General features: G+C 38.4%; 1 protein-coding gene across 4 annotated transcripts in view; it reads right to left on the reverse strand.

Annotated features, from left to right (window-relative positions):
• The window catches only part of Rad50 (RAD50 double strand break repair protein), a 138,690-nt gene that overhangs the window by 20,664 nt on the left and 95,012 nt on the right, over window positions 1-23,014 (reverse strand). The window contains exon 22 of one of the 4 annotated variants that reach the window (XM_087194552.1): window positions 1,079-22,839. The exons of the other annotated variants lie outside the window; for them this stretch is intronic. Coding sequence (XP_087050678.1) covers window positions 22,728-22,839 — 112 coding nt within the window. The 3' untranslated portion in view covers window positions 1,079-22,727. Of the gene's footprint in view, window positions 1-1,078; window positions 22,840-23,014 lie in introns of those variants that run through there. 4 annotated transcript variants of the gene reach the window in all.

Raw genomic sequence — 23,014 nt, forward strand, 5'->3', positions numbered from 1 at the left:
AGGTCTTCATCAAGGGAACATTCAGGAGAAATAGCACAGGAGAATATGGTGTGTCTTAAGGGGTCAAAACTGTTCAGTTTGGTTAGGAGTGCAGTAAGCAGTGACAGTAGGAAAGTCTTGCTGAAGTGACAGGACAGGAGTCATCACCTTTAGAAAGGCTAACCTGGTAGAAATACAAAGGGGGTATGTGTGTGGGGGGGGAGGGATTCAGGAGGGCAGGGGGAGGAGTTCCATAATAGGTGAATTACTTAACGCCTTACCAGTCCAATCATGTACTAAATACAGGATGACCAAAAATTGCATATTTTTTTGTTAATTTTTATAACTTAAAAATATAAAAACAACTTAAATCAAATTCAGTAATTTTTCTGTGTATGGTGTATCTTAAAACATTCAATACACAACATAATGTTACATTTGGTCAGTAGTATCTAGTCTCTTTCCAAATTCTTTTTTGTGTTACTGTCTTTCTTTGAACAACATACTTTACACTGTTGTGTTGCCTTTTCTTTTTATTCTCTGGGTGGTATAATTTCCATAAAATGTCTACCCACTAAGTGTAATGGTGAGGACATCAATGATGGACATTCTGGTTGGCGTTTCATTATCCCTTATTTTTCAGTTATTTTGTCTATTAGACCTAATCTAAATTGTAAATTACTTTTTGAACCTCCTTATTTTGAATAAATGGCGAGTTCCACATTTGGTCCAGAAGATGCATAAATATTTTATAATATGTTTTTCCTTGCTTTTTGATTATAGGATAGCCTGTTAGATGCTGGTCATGTCTGTCAACACTACCCAGAGTTATTATAATCATTGACCACTACTGGAATATATATATATATTTTTTTTCTGATACTGGGGTTTGAAATCAGGACCTTGCGCTTGCCAGGCAGGCGCTGTAGCACTGAGCTTAATCACCAGTCCTGGAATATTTTTAGTTTCATTTCTTTTCACAAGTTCTATCATTTCTGTGTTATGAATAGTTGACAATAAGGAGACACCTTTTTTATTTTTCTATTTCATAACATAGACTTTTCCTCTCTCCTATGCTAATATTTCTCCCTTTTTCAGATTTTTCTTTTGCAGATCTTTTGGCACTTCCTTCTTATTCAGTCTCAGTGTCCCAAATGTGTCCATTCTGCATTGTAAAAGAATATCATTGAGCCTTGCAAGCACAAGGTCCCGAGTTTGATCCCCGGTACAAAAAAAAAAAAAGAATATCATCAAGTTCTGAAGGAGGATAAAATTATACCTAATGTACTTATGATAAGTTTTTATAGTCTGTAGCATAAAATTAATTATTTTTCACAAATATGAATTAGTAAAAGATAATAATGAGAACTTATTATTAGATTTCACTAGAAACAAACATCAAAGGTGAATAGAATGTTCTAAGTTAAGTATGCAAAAAAGTCGATGTGGCCGGGTGTGGTGGCACACACCTATAATCCCAGCACTCAGATGAGGCAGGAGGACTGCGACAAGTTTGTGGCCAGACTGAATTAAGGGGACCCTGTCTTAAAAAAAAAAAAAAAGTCTATATAAAGCAAATCAACAAGGGGAAGGGATTTAGCTCAGTGGTGCCACCACCTGCCTCACAAGCACAAGGTCCTGAGTTCGATCCCCAGTACGAAAACAACAAAAACAAATCAACAGACGTATGAGTATACGTTGTGCAAAGAAGAATCAACTGGTTGAAATGATAGCTGCCCAGACGTGCTGCCTGAGTGATGGTTGGGTAAACTGTAAAGTGGCTGAGCTGGGGCTGTGGAAAGACAGCAGATCTGAAACTGCACCACGCAGGAAAGCTGGGACAACTGACTACTGACTGAGCAATGGATCAACTAATTCCATACACTTCAGCACCTCGATTTTACAGGGAGTTAATATGAAACACTTGAAAGAATGTCCTTGGCTCCTGAGGCAGATTCACAGGCTAGGTAAGTGTTATCTGGCTGGTGCATCCAGCCCCATCACTGCCTGGAGTGCGCATGTGGTTTGGATAAATGCTTGTACTAATTTACGTGAAGTGATGCACTTTCTTTGTGAAAACTGGTTCCTAAAAGTGAGTGAGAAGGTCTAAGATAACAGTGGTTCATAAATTGCTTTAGTCTTACATTTAGACTCACTAAGAGTCTGAAAGATTTAAACATCTCAGTAAAATCCACTGTGGTTGAGGATAAACAATGGGTTTCATAACATTTATAATCTGGTCATCCATGAAAATCTCAGGATGTAATGTTCACAAATGACAAGGGTCTAACATATTTCTTGTTTGAAAATAGGCATAATGAGACCAGAAAAACAAAAACATGTGCCAGTGACTCTTCTCTATGATACTGTCATGGTAGATACATGCCATGAAATACCTGTTCAAGTCCTCAGAATGCACAACACGAGTGCAGTCTAATGTGAACTAGAGATTCTGGATGATGATGGGGTGCCAGCATAGGTTCACTGCTATAACGAAGTGGCATCTGGTGTGCAGGCTGCTGACCGTGGGGGAAGCTGTGCATGTGTGGGTAGGGGGTGTAAGTACTTCGCGCTTTAATTCTGTTCACATTTTTGTGAACCTAAAACTGCTCTAATAAAGTCTATTTTTAAAAAGTCATGTTCTGGTAAGGTGTAAAGCTGTTTCCATCTGTGGCTTTTCCTTAACATGCTGGGCTGGCTGTACTGTCCTTTAGCACCTCTGCAACACAGTATCTGCCTCAGCAACGAGCTGATTTCCCTCTGCTCCCAAGTTATGCAACTGCTTCCCATATTTGTTCCCTAAGGAGAAGCTTCTGTGAGCCTGCGAGTTATCCTTTTCCTAGCCTGATGTCACAAATGAAGTGGCATGTTGGGCCTTCCTATTACTGCTTCCCTGAAGGCCATTTTTCTACTCATCTCAGGACTTGGCCACTAGCACAGAACAGATGCCTGAGACGCAACTGTGAGAGAACAGGTATCTAAGAAATTAGAATCGTTATCACCTGACCAAGAGCTCACTGATCAGAAGATCCACTCAGTCATTGTTTCTTTCCCATTTAACCCAGCTCCATGATTCAAGCCACTGAAAAGATTAGCTACCACCGTGCAAAATCTGAACTACTGCTTCAATTCAGAAGTGCACATAAAGAGCTAATTGTGAACTGGATTTCCCCATAGTCTCAAACTAGATCACTGACTAAAACATTAACTGTAAAGGCCAATACATATGAAATTCTTTTCCTAATAAAAATATTAATTTAGAAGTATGAAAGAAACTCAGTGAATGAAAATTAAAGTTAGAAAAATCCAGAGAAGATACTCTTACAAAAACTGTTTTTCAATAATATATTATACTCATCTTTGTATCTGAAACTGCACTGAACTCTGAGATATACAGGTTGGTGAAAAACTGGCTAGGACTGTGAGCCATCACTGTACTGGCCGCTCTGCTGTGCTGCCCTGGCACCTCACCACACTGGGGGCCTTCTGGCCTCCCAGCACTGGGCCAGCAGAAGCTTCTTGCACAAGGAAAGGGTAAAACGAGCGTTAAGTGACTTTTCTTATTTAGCAAAACTCAAAATCTTGAATTTGCTAAATTTAAGTTGTATATTTAAAAGTGATTCTGTTTCAAGATAAAACCCTTAAAATTTAGTTTCTTTTAGACAGACTCCTGAATATTAGCTCTTAAATTTGAATATCAGACAATGGTTAAACTATTACTACAGGATAGACATTTGGTTTTTAAAAACCTGCAGTAGATGTGAATCCCACTGGCTATCTTTGGTTTTGTAATCTCCCCTCTACAGGATGCTACTGGTGAGGACAGATGGTAGCCACGTGGTGATCCCTGGGTAAATCCTTACTAAAGCCCCACTTGAACGCCAAGACCCTAAACAGCCTCACAGGCTGAAAGTGTGCTCTCACAAGTATGACCTAATACAAAAGATTCCACATCTGGGAAAAAAATAAGAGCAGAACATTTTGGGTATAGGGTAGAACACTATACTTTGAGTGATATGTTCCAAAATCACTTAATTTAAATTGATGTATTCTATGGGTATGAGGTAATACATCCTAAGTGATGCATGTTTTCCCCTTCTCATCTAGTGTGTTTCTGACCATTGCCAGTGCTTATACTTAGTGATGTTTTTAGATGATTACTAATAACAGATGGTAATCAGCTTTTCTTGAAAATGTACTGCTATATTTCCTGTGTTACCTTAAATAGACAGTCGAATGCAACAATTATACTGATTACATGCTTTATTCCAAGAGGTGAAACAATGAGGGAAATTTTAGACCTTATTTTTTTTCTAGAGGAGAAAGCAAATTTGGGCTCGTGGTATAAGCCTTGAGAAGTCCACTGTTGGCAAGCGTAAGCCCACAAAGTCTCAACTCTGGGGAAATTTGTACCACTTCTCATTTAGAAGACTCCATCTGATTACCAGGTAACAGAACTCAGTCAGCAGCCTGGCTTAATTCCTTCAGGGACCTAACACCTCCCAACCCCGTGCACCCCTGGCTCCACCAACCTCTTTCGCAAGACCTCGCCTGCTCAGTATGACACTTCTGTGACTGACCTATTTTTCTCTGCCAAATGCCCCACCCTCTTTATTCAAAGCCCAGGGTAAACAAACCACTTATTCTCCACTGGACTACTGTTAGTACAATGGCACCTCAGTTCACGAACTTAATTTGTTCCAGGATTCTGGAAAAGATGGCCATGGCCATGTTTGTCACCTGATGCAGAGTTTGCAAACGAAACCAAAATTTTTGCCAAATGCTTCTATCTGCAAACCAAACTGTTGGCAAACAAAAGCATTTGTGAAGTGAGGAATCACTAAGTTTGGAGGAGGGTCAGGGTGTGATCTACCTGTCTTCTCTAATCACTGCATGCTAGAGCAGGAAGAGTGGAATAAATGTGTGCTTTCTTGTGGGAATTCCTCTGGATCCTGCTGGCCCTGCTCTCAAGGTATGCAGGGACAGCTGCAAGGCTCTTGTGCTCTATTAGCGGTTAGCACAAGAAAACCTAGGTCTGGAGGGCCATGTGCAATAAGGGAAGAGCTGACCTTGCATCTGACTTACAAGTAAAAATTTAAAATAAAACCAGCTAAACTCCCTGACTCGGTCCCTCAGTCCCTCTAGGTATGAACCCGTATTCTGGCTACCTTTCACAGCAGAACACACCGTGTCCATTTCTTACCGCACATTCTCTCCTCAGCTAACCTCAACCGGGTTTTAGTTCCAACTGTGCCACTGACTGGTACTCAAAGTAACTAACCACTTCCATTTTATCAAATTCAAGGGCCACTTCTCAGTCCTAATCTTACTCAACCTTTCAATTATTTAATTTTTAAAATAATTTCTACTCTTTGTTTTCAAGATACTATACCTTTAAAATTTTTTCCCATCTTACTGCCCATTTACTGCATTTGCAAACATGATGAGTCTTGAGATCCTTTCTCAATCTAGAGTCATTACAAATGTAACCTCATCCTATACTTTAAACAGTCACAAATATATCGATGATTCTCAAGTTTATGCCTCTCCCCTAGATTCTGAGACTCTGGGTTACGTGTCCAACTGCCTACTTAACTTCTCCACTCAAGATCTCCATGAATCACAAGTTAAAGTGCCCAACACAGAACTCTCCATTTCCCCTCCAAATCCTGTCCATATCAAGAGTGGCAACTTGTTTCCCCAATGTCCTTTGCTCAAATACAAACATGTAGAAATAACTTTTGATTCTTTCCCTTCTCTACACTCAATTCAAAAGAAAGGCCTATTAACTATCTCCAGAACCCATCACCTTTCTCCACTGCCATGGCTACTATCCAAATCCAGACTATCAGTATCTCCTTGGTCAGCACAACAGTCTCAATGGTCTCCTTGTTTCTAATCTTGCCCCCTACAATCTCTTCTCCACATAGCAGCCAGTGCAATTTCTTCAGATAGTATTACTTCCCTGGCTTCCCAATGCACTTACAGTAAATCCAGTTTACCAAGGCCACAAGGCATGACCTACTCTAGGAACCTTCAATCTCTGACCCTATTCCAACCATGCTTGCCTTCTTCCTGTGCCTTGAACACATCCTGTTTATAAAGGTATTGGGGTCACAATTTTAGTTATTCTCTTCCACCTGGAGTGCCTATATCCATACATTTTGTGTGTCTTGCTTCTTCGCATCAGTCAAGTCCCAGCTTAAATGTCATACCCTCAGAAAATGCCTTGCCTTAGAAAAGGCCTCAAGAAGCACCTCAGTTACTCTCGTACGATTCATTTTCACTGTAATGCCTATCATTACTTGTTATTTTCTTAATTTTGTTTCTTCACCCCTGTATATTTCAGTATCTAAAAGAATTATTAAGCATGCACTCAAAATCCTAATTCAACATATACCATGCACATACGTACATATGTTCACACATCACTGAATTATAAAATGTATGAAAATTAGTAATTACTGTGGCTGTAAATCAAGACGTATGAGCTAAGTAACAGTTAAAATATGCTTATATGAAGGAAGGTGGCAGTGTAAAGTACAGTAGCATATCACAGTCTCTCGAGGACCTTCACTTGCAATACCTGGAAAACAACTTAGTGAAGAAAAAAAAGGAAAAATAGCTCCAGGAATTAAGACAGAGCCAAGAGGAAAACTAGAAGTCACTGAGAAACTGAAGACAATGCAGGGAAAAGAAGGAAGCAGTCTGCACAGTCTGCAGTGCTAACCCAGGCTCCCGGGGTGGGGCCTTTTCTCTGCTAACATGAGTGAAACCAGGAGATGGTCCTTAGAGCAGCCCCAAGGATAAACAATGGACCGGGATTTACTCTGAAAGAAACTCCTTCTGCATAGCAGGCTAGAATCAGAAAACAATCCATGGCAGTATCCACCATATTTGAGAGTGATTAATCAGGAGCCATTCTGGGAAGGGGTTAAAACTGAGCAACTCCAGGAATCAGAAGCCACAGAACAAGTACACACACTTCAGGGATTGAGGTCACCCTACCACAGTGACTGGGTGGGAGACGGCCACAAGAAATAGTCACAGAGAGGGTCCAGGCTAGACACAGAACCCCTGAAAAGTTTAAGGTGTCATGAACTCCGGCCAGGAAGGACAGGTGGTCCTGCCCTCTGTGGTAAGAAGCCTGGCTGCTTTTCCGAGGGCGTTGGGTGTGAAAGTGCTGACTGCTTGATGCCCTTGTCCAGCTCCTGACTACGTCCAGCACAGAGCTCAGTGGTCTGTTTGCTTTCCCCATCTGATGGATTCACTGCTGAATCCTGTAAGAATTTTAGAGATCTAATCTCAACACTCTTCAGACTTGAATGAAACTGAAGGGAAGGAGTCCTGCCAAACTCATTCCTGGAAGTTAGCATTACTTTGATTCCAAAACTGGACAAGAACCAAACCAAAAAAGACAACTACAGGACAATCTCTTTAATGAATACAGATACAAAAATCCTAAACAAGATACTGGCAAACAGAATGCAACAAATCATTAAACAGATCATATATCATGACCACTAGGCTTTATCCCAGGAGTGTAAAGACAGTTCGACATGCACAAATCTAACATCCATTCGTGATTAAAAACCTGAAGAAAACAGAAGGGTTATTTCAATCTGATATAGGCCGTCTATGACAAATCTACTTCCAATATCTTTTTTTTTTTTCAGTACCAGGGATAGAACTCAGGACCTTGTGCTTGCCAGGCAGGCGCAGCACCACTGAGCTACATCTCTGGTGCTGCCAATATCATATCAAATGAAGGATACTTGAAAGCTTTCCTTCTAAAATCAGGAGCAAGACAAGGATGTCCACTATTACCACTCCAGTATTTAACACAGTCCTTGAAACATCAGCCAGAAGAATCAGGAAAGAGAAAGAAATAAAAAGGATACGTATAGGAAAGAAAGAAGTAATATTTTCAGATGAAATAGTCCTCTACTTACAAGGCCCAAAAATATTCCACTAAAAGACCCCTAGAATTAATAACCAAGTTAAGCAATGTAGCAGGATGCAAAATCAACACATATAAACCAATAATTCCTATACCACGAATAATGAACTCACTGAGAAAAAAATCAGGAAAACAATACCATTCACAGTAGCATCAAGAAAAATTAAATACTTAGGAATTAGCCTAAGGATTAAAATACCTCTAAAATAAGAACTGCAGTACTCTGAAAAAGGAAATAGAAGAGGACATCAGGAAATAGAAAGATATTCCCTGTTCCTAGATAGGCAGACCCAATATACTTGAAGTGCCTCTACTTCCAAAATTGATATAAAGATTTAACACAATCTAAAAACACCAATAGCATTCTTCACAGATCCAGAGAAAATAGCCCAAAAATGCATATGGAACCAGAAAAGAACCAGAATAGCAAAACCAATTCTGGGTAACAAGAGCAAAGTAGGAGACATCATAATTCCACATTTGAAATTATACTACAAAGCTACAGTGATATAAACAGCAAGGTACTGACACAAAAACAAATATAGATCAATAGAACAAAACAGAAGAAGCAGAAATAACCCCAGAGACATTCAACTATTTGATCTTCGACAAAGGGGCCAAAAACATACACAGGAGGAAAGATCGCATCTTTAATAAACATTGAGAGGAAAACTGGATATTCACATGCAGAATACTGAGTCTAGACCCATATAACTCACCATGCACTAAGCTAAAATCAAAATGGATCAAAGATCTAAATGTTAAAACAGAAACACTCTATTGGCAGACAAAATAGGTACAACTTTTGAAGACACAGGCATAGGAAAGAACATTCTGAACAGAATCCCAAGAAAACAACAAATGGGATCATATCAAATTTAAAAGCTTCTGCTGGGTGTGATGGCACATGCCTGTAATCCCAGCAGAGGCAGGAGGTTTGCCACAAGTTCAAGGGCAGCCTGCACTACACAGCAAGACCCTGTCTCAAAAAAACCCCTAAACTGCCTGCCCCGCAAGTGCAAGGACCAGTTTGATCCCCCTACCAGAAATTTTAAAAAACCCTAAATAAAATAAACAAATAAATAGATAAGATAGATACCAAGAAAGCTTCTGCACATCAAAGGAAACACCAACAGAGTGGAGAGTAAGGACATCTAGAATATATAAGAAACTCAAAAAAATTAGAACCCCTCCTCCAGAATAAAAGGCCCAATCAAACAATGGACAACCGAAATGAACAGCCACCTCGCCGAAGAATTACCGATGGCTAAAAAGTACACGAAAAAATGTTCAACAGCCTTGGCCATTAGAGAAATGCAGGTTTAAACAGCACTGAAATACCATCTTACTCCAGTAAGAATGGCTGTGATCAAGAAATCAAATAGCAGGGGATTTAGCTCAGTGGCACCGCGCCTGCCTTGCAACTGCAAGATTCTGAGTTCAATCCCTGGTACCACCCCCCCCCAAAAAAAAGAAAAGAAAAGAAAAAAGAAATAAAATAATAATGAATGCTGGCAAGGCTGTGGGGGAAAAGGGACCTATCTAAATTGTGGTGGGAACGTAAACTAGTACAACCATTATGGAAATCAGTATGCAGATTCCTCAAAAACTAAAAACAGAAATTCCATTTGACCCAACTATTACCATTTTAGGTATCTTCCAGAAAGAGTTAAAGTTGTCATATTACAGTGATACATGCATATTCATGTTCATAGCAGCACAATTTATAATAGCTAGATTTTGGAAACATCCATCAACAGATAAATGGATAAAAAATGTATTTATACACACAACAGTACTACCCTGCTATAAATATGGGTAAACTTGAGGCATCTATAGATAAATAGATGCACCCTGAGACCATAATATTAAGTAAAATAAATCAGATACACAAGTTTAAATATCACATGGTTTCTCCTATATTAGAAACACAAAATATAAATAAAGAGCAAAATAAAAGATACTAGAAGTAGGGAGATCTATTTCAAATGGAACGGGGGAGAAGAGATGGAAGGAGAGGAGAGCACAGAGGGAAGAAAGAAAAGAGGGATTCTTTTTTTTTGGTACTGGTGATCGAACCCAGGACCTTGCGCTTGTGAGGCAGGTGCAGTGCCGCTGAGCTAAATCCCCAGCCCAAAGAGGAATTTAAAATAAGAGAACTGAGGAAAAAATGAAAATAAAGCTTTTGCAAATGAGAAGGGAAATGAACTGGAAGGAATAGAGAGGGATGGGAAGGGAAGGGGACAAAAATAAGAACTGAGATGTGTTATGCACGTGTACCAACCGATTTGTCCCTATGACAAATGTAATCCTTATGCACTACATATATGTAATAAGACAAACTGAACTATGTTAAAGAAGAAAAAGGAAATCCTGGACCTGAAGTTATATTACAAAGCCACAGTGATAAAAACAGCATTAAACTAGCATAGTAATAGATATGCAGGTCTATGGAACAGAATAGAGGGTTCAGAAACAAGCCCAGGCACACTCAATCAACTTTTTTTTTTTTTTGGTACTGGGGATTGAACTCAGGACCTTGTGCTTGTGAGGCCGGCAGCGGAACCACTGAGCTAAATCCCCGGTCCCAGTCATCTAATCTTTGACAAAGGGGCCACAACATACCCTGGAGAGAACCTATCCTCTTTCAAAAATGATGCTGATAAATGGATCCATATTGAGGCCATACTCTTAAGTGAAATAAATAGGACACACACGTGCAAATACCGAATAGTTTCTCCGGTGTGAGAAACTGAGTGTAAATGAGGATTAAAACAAGTAACTGATAATTTGAAATAGGAAGAAAAGGTCCAAAAGGGTAGGGAAAGTGGGAGGGGAAGGGGAAAGGAAAGAAGGGAAGGAAAAATTATGAGAAAAGAAAAAAATGGAAACGAAGTCTATGTAAATAGGGAAGGGTGGAGGGGGTGAAGGGAGGGCAGGGGAAGGGGGAAAAAATAACCAAAATATATTATGTAAAGATATAAGATCCCAATGATGAATGTAACTATACTGCATACCTAAAATGTACCAATAAACTTAATGGAAAAAAAATGGTGCTGAACAGTCTGTAATAGCTAAATATTGGAAGCAGCCCAAATGCCCATCAACTGAGGAGTGGATAAAGCTGTGGGTTGTTTTGTGTTTTTTTACAATGGAATACTACTCTGCCATAAAGAAGGATTAGGTTCAGACATTTATAGCTAAATGGATGGACCCTGACACCATACTCTTAAGTGAAATAAATCGATCAGACACACGTTTACTGCATTGTTCCTCTGGTATGAGAAACAAAGTGGAAATAAGGACTGAAATGTACAATGGATGTTGGGAAATAGGAGGGAGGGAGAAAGGAAAGGACAAGAAAAAAAGTGAAAACAGAAGGAAAAAATGGAAACAAACCTTTTGTACATAGGGAGGGGAGGGAGCTTATGGGGGAAATGAGATAAAATAAAATTTAATTTAAAAAGTGGTGCTGAAAAGACTGGGTATATACATGCAGAAGATTAAACCTAGACCCATATCTCTATGTACTAAAATTAAATAAAAATGGACCAAAGACATAAATATTAAAAGCAATCTGCTGGAAAATAAAGTAGGTAAAACTTTTGAAGATACCGGCAGAGGGAAGGACTTTCTGAACAGAACTCCAATTGCGTAAGTAATAATATCTACAATCAACAAATGGTATCAAGTATCAAATTAAAAAGCTTCTGCCCATCAAAGGAAACAACCACTAAAGTGAAACTTACAGAATGGGAAAAAATTATTTGCCAGCTACTCTTTGAACAGAGGACTAATATCTAGAATATATAAAGAGGTGGGGGCAAAAAACTCCAAAAAATAAAAGGCCCAATCGAAAAAAGGGCAACTGAAATGAACAGACACCTCTCACAAGAATTACAGATGGCCAATAAGTACACAAAAAAATGTTCAACGTCTCTGGCCATTAGAGAAATGCAGGTTTAAACAGCACAGGTTCTATTTACTCCAGAAAGAATGCTATCATCCAGAAATCAAATACTGTAATAACAAATGCTGGCCAGGCTGCAGGGGAAAAAGAACCCTTCTACATTACTGGGAGGAATGTACACTAATACAACTACTATGAAAATCAGTATGCAGATTATTCAAAACTAAAAATAGAAATTCCATTAGATCAAGCTTTTCTTTTGGTACTGGGGATTGAACATGGGTCCTTGCACTTGCGCAGCAGGTGGCAAAACCACTGAGCTAAATCCCCGGCCCCTAGACCCAGATATTATTCCTCTTTTATTAGTTATCTTCCAGAAGAGTTTAAAACATGCATTTCAGTGATAAACATATACCTATGTTTATTATTTATTTATTTTTGTGGTACCAGGGATCGAACTCAAGACCTTGTGCTTGCGAGGCAGGTGCAGCACCACTGAGCTAAATCCCTGGCTATATACCTATGTTTATAGCAGCACAACACATAATTGCTAAATCTTGTAAGCTGCCTATATGTTCAACAAATGAATAAAGAAAATGTGGCATTTCTACACAACAGAGTAGTACTCTGCCATACAGAAGGATAAATTTGAGTCATTTGTAGGAAAATGGATGGACCTTGAGACAATAATGTTAAGTAAAATAAATGAGCTATGCTTTGAGACAATAATGTTAAGTAAAATAAATCAGCTATGCAAGGTTAAATATTGCAGTTTTTCTTAAATGAGAAACCCAATGTATAAACAAACTAAAAATCAAAATAAAAAATAGGTAATTTGAAACAAGGAGACAGAGCTTTAGTCAATGAGAAGGGAACCAAGAGATGTTGGAGAGAAGAAAGGAGGAAAAGAGAAGGGGAAGTAAAAAGAATTAAGATGTATGCTCCCTGTCTTGCAAGCACAAGGTCCCAAGTTCGGTCCCTGGTACCAAGAAAAAGAATTAAGATGTATTATGCACATGTACCAACTCTCCGCGATGAATGTAGTCATTATGTGCTGCAAATCATTATGTACTATTAAATTTTAAAATATGCTTATATAAAATAAGCTTTAATAAAATGTTATAAGCCAGGCATGGTGGTGCACACCTGCAATCCTAGCACTCGAGAGGCTGAGGCAGGAGGATCACTGTGAGTTTGAGGCCAGCATGGGCTATATAGTGAGTCCAAGGCCAGCTTGAGCTACACAGTGAGACTTGTCTCAAGAAAAAAAAAAAAAAAAGTTATAAAAAGGGCTACCATGGTAGCAGTTTGGTACAGCAAAAATGAAAAGCCTTTGGTTCTGATAACTAATTTTATCTCTTCCATTTAACTGGGTAATCTTGGGCAGGCTCATTAATCTCTCCCATAAATATTTGTCCTTTACAAGGTAGTCACAGACTGAGATTATGGGCAATACACAGTAAATATTCAATTGATATTAGTGTCTCCTCTGCACAGCCCCCAACTTTGGAACATTTAATTTCTAAGAATGTTTAAACAGGAATAGTAGAAACCTGTACTTTCTTAGTAAAGTTAAGTTCCTTAGTGCTATTAAATAATTTAAGATCTGATCCCTGATACCAAAAAAAAAAAAATTTAAGAAATTACATTAAAGAATGGATTATGACAGAAAGTTGGAAGAAACTGCTTTTGAGTTTTCCTTATAACTGCTATATAATACTGAATGCTATTACGGATTTAAAAATTTTTTCTCACTTTATAGCTGAGGAAATGGGGATGTAGAATGTTTGAATAATTTGCTTCATACAATCAGGATTCAAATTCAGTTGCTAAGGAAAATACTTTTAACTCTGTAGTATGGGTTTTTGAGGCCTTAGTAAAATTTATCAATTTTTTGGTTTTTTTGACACAGGGCCTCACTATGTAATTCAGACTGGCCTTGCACTCACTGTGTAGCCCAGGCTGGTGTGAAACTTGCAGCGATTCTCTCGCCTCAGCCTCTCAAGTGCTGGGGTTACGAGGATGTGCCACCATACCCAGCATCAATTTTTATACAAAGTCCACTGTCCTGCTTTGTAATATCCAGTTTTACCTTTCCATTACAACCAATTCAAGTTATCTTATTTCATATAGTAAATTTTTATTGATAAAATTTCATTTTGAGTTTTTTCTTTAAATAAACTTATAAAGTCCTTGTTAGCAGGGGGGACTGGGCATCCTATTCCTTAATGCTTAACAAATGTTTGGTGCTAAGTCTATTAGATTCAGAGCATCTATTGTTAAAGAACCAAAAGAAGTAAAAAGCTGCCTACATGCATAAATGAGGTAGCTGAAAAGACTAAAAAGAAGAGAAAAAGGAACAAAGATATATATATATATATATATATACGTACACTACAGGGAAAAGGCCATTTCAGTAAGTCTTGCCTGTGTTCTTGCCAAAGTTGCACACAAAGACCAGCAGCATTTCTATATGTCAATAGTGAATTATATAAAAAAGAAATGAAGAAATTCTATTTACAATAGCTACAAAACCAAAAATGTGGGAACATATTTAACAAATGAGAGTGATCTCTACAAAGAAAACTATAAAGATATTAGAGGGGACATAAAAAAAAAAGTGGGAAGACAGCCCATGTTCATGAATTAGAAGAATTAATTTTGTTAAGATGTCCTACCCAATGTAATGTACCAATTCAGTGCAATCCCTATCCAAACAGGAAGGACATTCTTCACAGAATTAACAAAGAATGTTAAAATTCACATGGAACCACCAACCAACCAAACAGCCAACAAAAACCCAACAGCCAAAGGAGTCTTGAGAAAAAGCAGAAGGCATTATGTACCTGACTGCAAAACACACTACAAAACTATAATAATTAAAACAGCATAGTACAAAATCAGACACCTAATAAACTAAAGGACAAAACAGAGCCTAGAAGCAAACTTACGCCATCTATAGCCAACTGATCTTCAGTGAAGTTACTAAGAGAATATGTACTGAGAAAGGATAATCTCTTCAATAAATGGTACCAGGAAAACTGGTTATCTAGGTGCAGAAGAATGAAACTAGACCTATTACCATATGCAAAAATCAATTCAAAATGGATTAAAGAATTAAATGTAAGATCTGAAACTATAAAATTATTACAAGAAAAGATGGTAAAATGCTTCAGGACATTGGAACAGGCAGATTTTGTGGACAAGACCCCAAAAGCATAGGAAACAAGAGCAAAAACTGATAAATGAGATTATACCAAACTAAAAAGATTCTGCATAGCAAAGAAAACAATCAACAGAGTGAAGACACAATACATAGAATGGGAGAAAATGTTTGGCAACTATATGTCTGATGATGGGTTAATATCCAGAATAAGGAACTCAGTAGAAAAAAAAGAATCCAATTAATTGGAAGACAGACCTAAACAGACATTTCAAAAAAAGACTTAAAAATGGCCCAGGGGTATAAGGCATGTGTAAAATGTTCAACATCACTAGTCATCAGAGAAATGTACATCAACATGTACAGAAAAGAGAACCTTTAGGCACTGTGGGTGGAAACGTATATGAATATAGCCATTATAGAAAACAGTATGCCAGATCCTCAAAGAATTAAAACTAGAACTACCACACAATCCAGCAATCCCACCACTGGGTATATCTCCAAAGGAAATAAAATCAGTATGTCAAAAGAGACATCTGCATGGCCATGTTTACTGCAGCGTTATTCACATCAGGCAAGAAATAGAATCAATCTGTGTCCATCAACTGATGAACAGGTACTGTGGTAAATATACACAAAGAAATACTATTTAGCTATAAAAACGAAGAGATCAAATCACATGTGACAATACGGACAGAACTGGCAACATGTTAACTGGAATAATGCAGGTACAGAAGGACAAACACCACATGATTACATGAAGTCGAAAAAAGCTGATCTCATAAAAATTGAGAGAACAGTGGCTGCCAGAGGCTGAGGACAGTAGCTGAGAGGAAGGGATGGAGAACAGTTGGTCAACAGGGTCTAAGATACAGTTAAGATGGGCAATGTAATTCTGGTGTTCTATTATACAGTAGGGTGACTATAGATAATGACAATGTTGTGTATGTTTTTAAAAAATCTAGAAGAAGGGATTTTGAATATTTTCACTACAAAGAAATGAGAAAGGTTTAAAGAGTTGTTTTTTTTTTTTGGTGTATGTATTAGAAATTAAAGCCAGGGCCTTTGCACTGAGCAGTATACTTCCCTAGCCTGTCAAAAAAAATTTTTTTTTTAAGGAGTAGGGGAAATGGGAGGGTTAGAGGAAAGGAAAGAAGGAAAAAGAAAAAATATGAGAAAAGGAAAAAGTGGAAACAGTCTTTGTAAATAGGGAGGGGTGGAGGGGGTGAAGGGAGGACAGGGGAAGGGGGAAAAATAAGAACCAAGATACATCATGTACAGGTACAAGATCCCAATGATGAATGTAACTAACTGTATTGTATACCTAAAGTGTACCAATAAACTTAGTGAAAAAATATATATAGTTTTTAAATTTGGATACAGGGCCTCACTAAATCACTAAGTTGCCAAGGCTGGGCTCGAACTTGCAATTCTCCTGCCTCAGCCTCCCAGAGTGCTGGGATTATAGGTGTGCAGCACCACAACCAGCTATTTATCCAGGCTTGAATATTACATAATAGATACATGTATCAAATATCACATGACACTCCATTAATATGTACAATTTTATGTGTCAATTTAAAAATAAAAAAATTTTTCTGAATAGCTTTGAAATTTGTTAGATTATAAAAGGTACCATTAGAGCTAATGATCATTTTTTCATTTTGCAATGTATCATTAAAGACTATTCAACTCTGAAAAAAAAATTTAAAAATTTAAGAACACCGTAAATTCCCAGGAAAACAAACCACTTTAAACTGTTAGTCTACTATCCACAGAAAATATCAACATTTAAAGATATTAAAAAACAAAAGGTTTCCACTTGATTTGGAAACATAACTACATGAGCCTTTCTGGACCCAGGAGCATGGTAATGCTCACCTACTCACAATGAAAGAGGACATCATGCTATGAACATAGATTAGCCCTCAAAGAGTCATTTTAGAAGTCAGACTTCACCTAACAAAAATCTCAGAAATATGCTGGGGTTTTTTTTTTTTTTGCAGTACCGGGGATCGAACTTAGGACCGACCCTGTGCTTGCAAGGCAGGCACAGTGCCACTGAGCTAAATCCCCGGCCCAGAAGTACACTGTATTTTAAAAACCTAATATATTAAAATAATTGGCACATTCACAATACGTCAAAGTAAATGGACTGGACTCATCTCAAATGATTTATTTCCTAAAACCTGTATATTGCAAAATTATCGCTAGGCAATTCAGGGGCCAAGTTTGTTATTATAATTAACGATCCCTTACACTACAAAGTCCTGACTTTCCAAACCCTGCGATCTGATGGCCACTACTAAGGGTGATCTACTGACTGTGCAACAGCTAACCAGAAGAAGCCCACAAGGACAGCCCTTCTGTGTAGGTGTTAATATTGAGGAAGTTATTTTCCATTCTAGAAAAAAAAAACACAATAAAATATAAGGACACAATTGTATATTACATAAACACACACACACAAAAAACCTTCAGGAGCTAAAATCAACAATAGTAGCAGGAGCAGACTCTCTAAAATGTGAAATAAAACATATTAATCTGAAAGAAGATAAACCATACACATACACACATATAAGGGGAGAGAGGGAGGGAGAGAATATAAATACATAATAGTAAGAAAAACATGTTACAAAAAAAGAATAGAAATTTCTGAAAAAGAGCAAAATTAGAACATAAGAAACGAAAAATAATGAAAACAATGACAACTCAATAGGGAGTATAAGCAGCAACTAAAGAATTTACAAGCTTGAAGGTATTTATGAAGAAGTTACCCTGAGCCTAGTATACGGAAGAGGGGTTAAACAATGTGAAGAATGTAGAGATTTATGTCTAATGACAAGTGATGCTAGAGAGAATAGTGAGTATTGGGGAAAAGGACAGTATTTGAAAAAATACTGTAAGAGAATTTTCCAAAATCTATTAAAGATACCAATCCTCTCACCAATAAGCACAATTCTTGAGAAGAACTAAAGCTAAATCTAGACACACTATAATAAAAACGTAGAACATTGGAGACAAAGGGAAATCCTAAAAGAACCATAGGAAAAACAGATTATCTCCAAAGGAATAATTAAATGATTTTTCAACAGTAACCACAGAGAACAAGAATCAATGGAGTATTTTCAAAGTGCCAAGAGGAAGCATACACACGCGCACACACACACACACACACACGTAACAACAACTGCCAATCTAGAACTCTGCTCAGACTATCAAATTGACTTTTAAAAGACTAACAGAGTTTACTGGATAGTCCTTCACTAAAAAAAAAAGCAAAGGATGTACTTCCAAAAGAAGGAAACTGAAGGCAAAGAAAGGAGTGAGATTTAAAAAGTAGTAACAACAATGAAAATGATAAACATGTAGGTTTACCCAAAAAAGCACTGAGTAGGAAACCACAAAAAAAACTGGGATGAATGATACAAAAGCAGAGTGAAACTAAAATACTAGACAGAATAACACCGCAGATGGGAGAAGACAGTTAGTATTCAGGAAGAATACAAAACAATTCAGAGCAGGGCCCCGGATTTAGCTCAGTGGTGCCAAAACCTGCCCTGCAAGTGCAAGGTCCCGAGTTCAATCCCTAATACCAAAAAAAAAAAAAAGTAGGAAAGGATAAAAAAAGATGGCAGAAATACGTCCAATTCTCAAGTAAACATACTATGAAACAAATTCAGTAAAAGATAGGTTGTCATAAAATGCTGCCATATGTTGAACATACTATAAAGCTATAGTAATCAAGATCATGTGGGTTACGGCACCAAGACAGATAACGTAAACATTAAAACAGAGAAACCAGACCTGAACCATTTATACTGTGTATGACAGAAGTGGTACCACATTGACACGGAGAAAAGGACAGATGATCCGACAAATAAAACTAGGACAACTGGTCATTCAAAAGAATGAAACTGGATTCCTACCTCACACTCAACATCTGTGTATGGAATTCAATTCAGAATAATTAAATGTTCTTTTTTTCTTTTTCTTTTTTTGGTACCAGGGATCAAACTTGGGACCTTGCGCTTGGGAGGCAGGTGGCAGAAATAATTAATTGTTCTTAAATGTGAAAGGTAACCTTTGGAAGCAAATATAGGAATAGGAAAAAATTTCTTAAGACAGAGTGAACTAGTAAAGACTGATAAATCAAGTAACTGAAAATTAAATATTATCGTTTGAATTGACATTTATAACATACAGAACTAAAAAGAATGAAAATGTTCAACATTTATAAACCAGTAAGACCAATAATACATAAGAAATGGGTCAAAGATAAATATTTTATTAAAGCGAAAATAACATGACCATCAACACATAAAGATATTAAGCATAGTAAGAAATCAGAGGCCAGGTGTGGTGGCAGACTCCTGTAATTCCAGCATTTGGGAGGCTGAGGCAGGAGGATCACTGAGTTCAAGGCTAGCCTGGGCTACACTTTGCACTACAAAGTGAGACTCTGTCTCAAAAAAAAGAAAAGAAAAGAAATCAAGGGATCAGAGAGATACAAGATGGCTGAATAATAAAAATTAAAAATTAAAAAAAATGGCTGAATAGAGGCGACAAGCTCTCACCTCCTTCCACAAAGAACCAAAGTAAAGGATGTGCTGTTGGTTTTTGATGGTGGGAGAGCTCTGAAAATCAGCATGAGAGACTGTAACCTTGTAAAACTCAGAGACCTGGGACAACAACATAGTAGGAAAATTCAGCAAGACAGAGACTGTACCTTAGCTGGGCGTGGTGGTGCACACCTGTAATCCCAGCACTTGCGAGGCTGGGGCTTGAGGACCATCTGGAGTTCAAGGCCAGCCTGGACTACATAGTGAGGCCCCATCTCAAAAAACAAACAAAACTTCAAAAAGAAAAACAAAAAAAGCAAACAAGAGAGAAACTATACCTTGTAAGATTCAGAGACCTAGACAAGAACATCGTAGGATAAACAAAGCATCTGCCAGCACAGCTCAGTAGGCGGGGAGGTGCAGACTTGTCTTGCAGGGTAAGGGTGAGATAGACTCCCAGGAAACTATCAGTGTGGATGCTGGCAATCCTCCCTACTGTTTCACAGCCCTCAGAGGTTTATGGCCCAGTCAGATGAAGAATCTGAAATCTGTGACCTCACATCACTGCCCACAGATCTCCAGGGGGCTGCAACCAATACCCATCTTGAGAAATGAGCAATTTTGTGACCATTCATCACGAATGTCAACCTGAATGGATTAAGAAACCCCTAGCACATTAGTAAAGCACACTTCTGGGTGTATCTTTTGGGAGTTTCCAGATATGACTGGCATGTGAGCCAGTGAACTGAGGGGTGACTGAGGGTGGCACTATCCAACAGTCTTGCAGCACAGATGGAATGAAAGGCAAAGAAAGAGGCTGGCCTGAACTTTTTTTTTTTTTTTTTGGTACCAGGGATTTTAAAAACCTCCATTCTGCTACTGCCATCATCTGTAGTCATCAGACCCCACTTTCTTCTGTCTTCCAATGCAGACTCATGCCAACAGCTTGGGCTTTCAGTCTCGACTGGCTTTGCATTCCTTGATCCCCCGTTTGACTTCTAGCTTCTCTTGACTGAGTAGCTGCTGGATCCTCTAGCACTTCAGTACACAGACTACCACTGTGGGTTACCCCACCCCGATCCTGTAAGCCTAATATTTCTCTTTGCTTAATTAGATAAGATTTTTTCTATTGATTCTGTTCCTCTAGAGAACCCTAACTAATACAACCGTTTTGAGTTTGGACTGCTCTAGGGGTAAGAAACCCTGCATATTCTCATCTCCGGGACTCCAGACATTCCACTGCACTGGTTTAGCAGGTGGCTGCCTTACAAATGCAACTTGGCTCAGCAGAGTAAAGATGAACCAAGGCTGCTGGGTGCCCAGGATTATAAGGGATGGGTGCTGCAACAAACAGTAATGGAGGGCACTGCCTTTGAGATTCAGTAAATCAGGCTGCTTGCCCTCTAAAGCCAACTGCACGGCCATCTGAGTGTAGCCTTCTGCCACCGGCAGGGCTGAAGGCAGGCACCCACATGGTTCCCACCACCCTTCTCCCCATGCCGGTCAGGCTCTTGCTACTGACAGGTGAGGAGGCAACACCATGATTCCTGTTGCTGCCCTGTCCACAAAGGTGTGCTGAGGGGCGCGTGAGCAACTTCATGGCTCTAGCCATTACCCTATCTGAGTGAGCACAGTGAAAGGGGACCTCTGAGAAGACTTTTTCCTGGCCTCAGCCATGGCCCCACTCTTGGATGGGCACCGCCATGAAACACCATGGTCCCCAAGGCTCCACCTCTGCACCTAATCTGATCATGCATCGCTGTTGGGATGGGTGTGAGTACCAGAGAGGGTTTCTTCCTCTGCATCTCCCCATGGACCACCTAAGCCCACAGTACTGACTGGCTGGAAGGTAAGTGCTACAGGATCACCAGTGAGTAGCACCTGTTATGGTAGTAGGAGAGTTAGCAATAAAAGGGCCAGAGTGTGAGTAGCCACACAGTAAGCTCCCCACACCCACTGCTGTCTATACCACACCCCTATGAACTGTTGGTGTCCCCTCTAGTGTGGCCTGCAGATAATGGATGTCTTAGATTCCACCAAAGTATATACTGTGCCCAAGTCACTAGTCACAGGCAAACAAGCTATAGGGTGACTACACTCTGGTGTCCAGCTGGAAACAAAGCCAACACTGCCTAACAGTCTAGACACATCTTTAGAAGAAAGCCACTGTACGAAAGTGGTGGAGATATCTGATCCACCAGAGGCACAAATCACAACATAAGAGCAAGGTAACATATGAGGCTTCCAAAAGAACTAATAAGTCTCTTAGCAACAATTCCAAAGAAAGTGAAATAGAGGAAATACCTAATAAAGCATTTAAAAGAATGAGTACCAATGAGATAAAAAAATACAGATAAATTGGGAAGGCAATGTAGAATATGAATGACAAATTCAGCAAAGGGAAACGGATTTTAAAAATGAACTAAACAATTCTTGGAAACAAAAGAGTTCAATAAGTAAAAAAAAAATATATAGTTGAAAGCCTCAACAATGAACTATACTAAGTAGAAGAAAAAAAAGTCTTAATTGAAGAAAGGTCTTTTGAAATAAGCCAGGCCAAAATGAGTGAATGAATAAATAAACATTATAGTCAAACTGTTCAAAGAACAAAATGAAGAAAAAACTTAAAAATCTTCAAGCAAAAAGTACCAAACCATATTTAAGGGCATCTCTGTTAGAATAATGGCAAATTTCTTAGAAATAACCTTAAAGGCCAGCAGGGAATGGAATGACACATTACAAGTCATAAAAGAAAATAAGTACCATCCAAGATCATTATGTCCAGCAAGGTTATCTTTTAGAAATAAAGGAAAAATTCCTAGGGATTTAGCTCAGTGGTGCTACCGCCTGCCTCACAAGTGTAAGGGCCTGAGTTTGATCCCCAGTACCAAAAAAAAAAAAAAAAAAAAAAAAAGAAAGAAGGAAGGAAGGAAAGAAAGGAAAAATAAAGACCTTCCAAAAAACGCAAAAACTAAGGGAATAATTCACAATCACCAGATCAGGCTTACGAAAGAGCACTAAGGAAGTCCTATATCCAGAAGTGAAAGAAAGATAACTACCATCACGAATCATAAGAAAGTATAAACCCCACTAGATCAGTAGATACACAAAAGAGACTAGAAAAGAATCAAACATTATCAATACAGTAAGTCATCAAACCACAAAGACGATCAAGAGTGGAAGAAAAAATAAATAGAAATAATTAGAAGAGGGCTGGGGATTTGGCGTTACCTGCCTTGCAAGTGGAAGGTCCTGAGTTCGATCCCTGGTACAAAAAAAAATTAGAAGAAAATCAACAAAATGACAGGAATAAATCTTTACCTATCAGTAATAACCTTAAATCTATATGGACTAAATTTCCAATTAAAAGAGTCAGATTAGCTGAATGGATTAAAAAAAAACAAAGACCCAACATTATGCTACCTATAAGAAATTCATTA

This window comes from Heterocephalus glaber, unplaced genomic scaffold (assembly GCF_053883595.1).
Source record: "Heterocephalus glaber isolate CG9 unplaced genomic scaffold, H.glaber_assembly_v1.0 deba00001606, whole genome shotgun sequence".
Lineage (NCBI taxonomy): Eukaryota > Metazoa > Chordata > Mammalia > Rodentia > Bathyergidae > Heterocephalus > Heterocephalus glaber.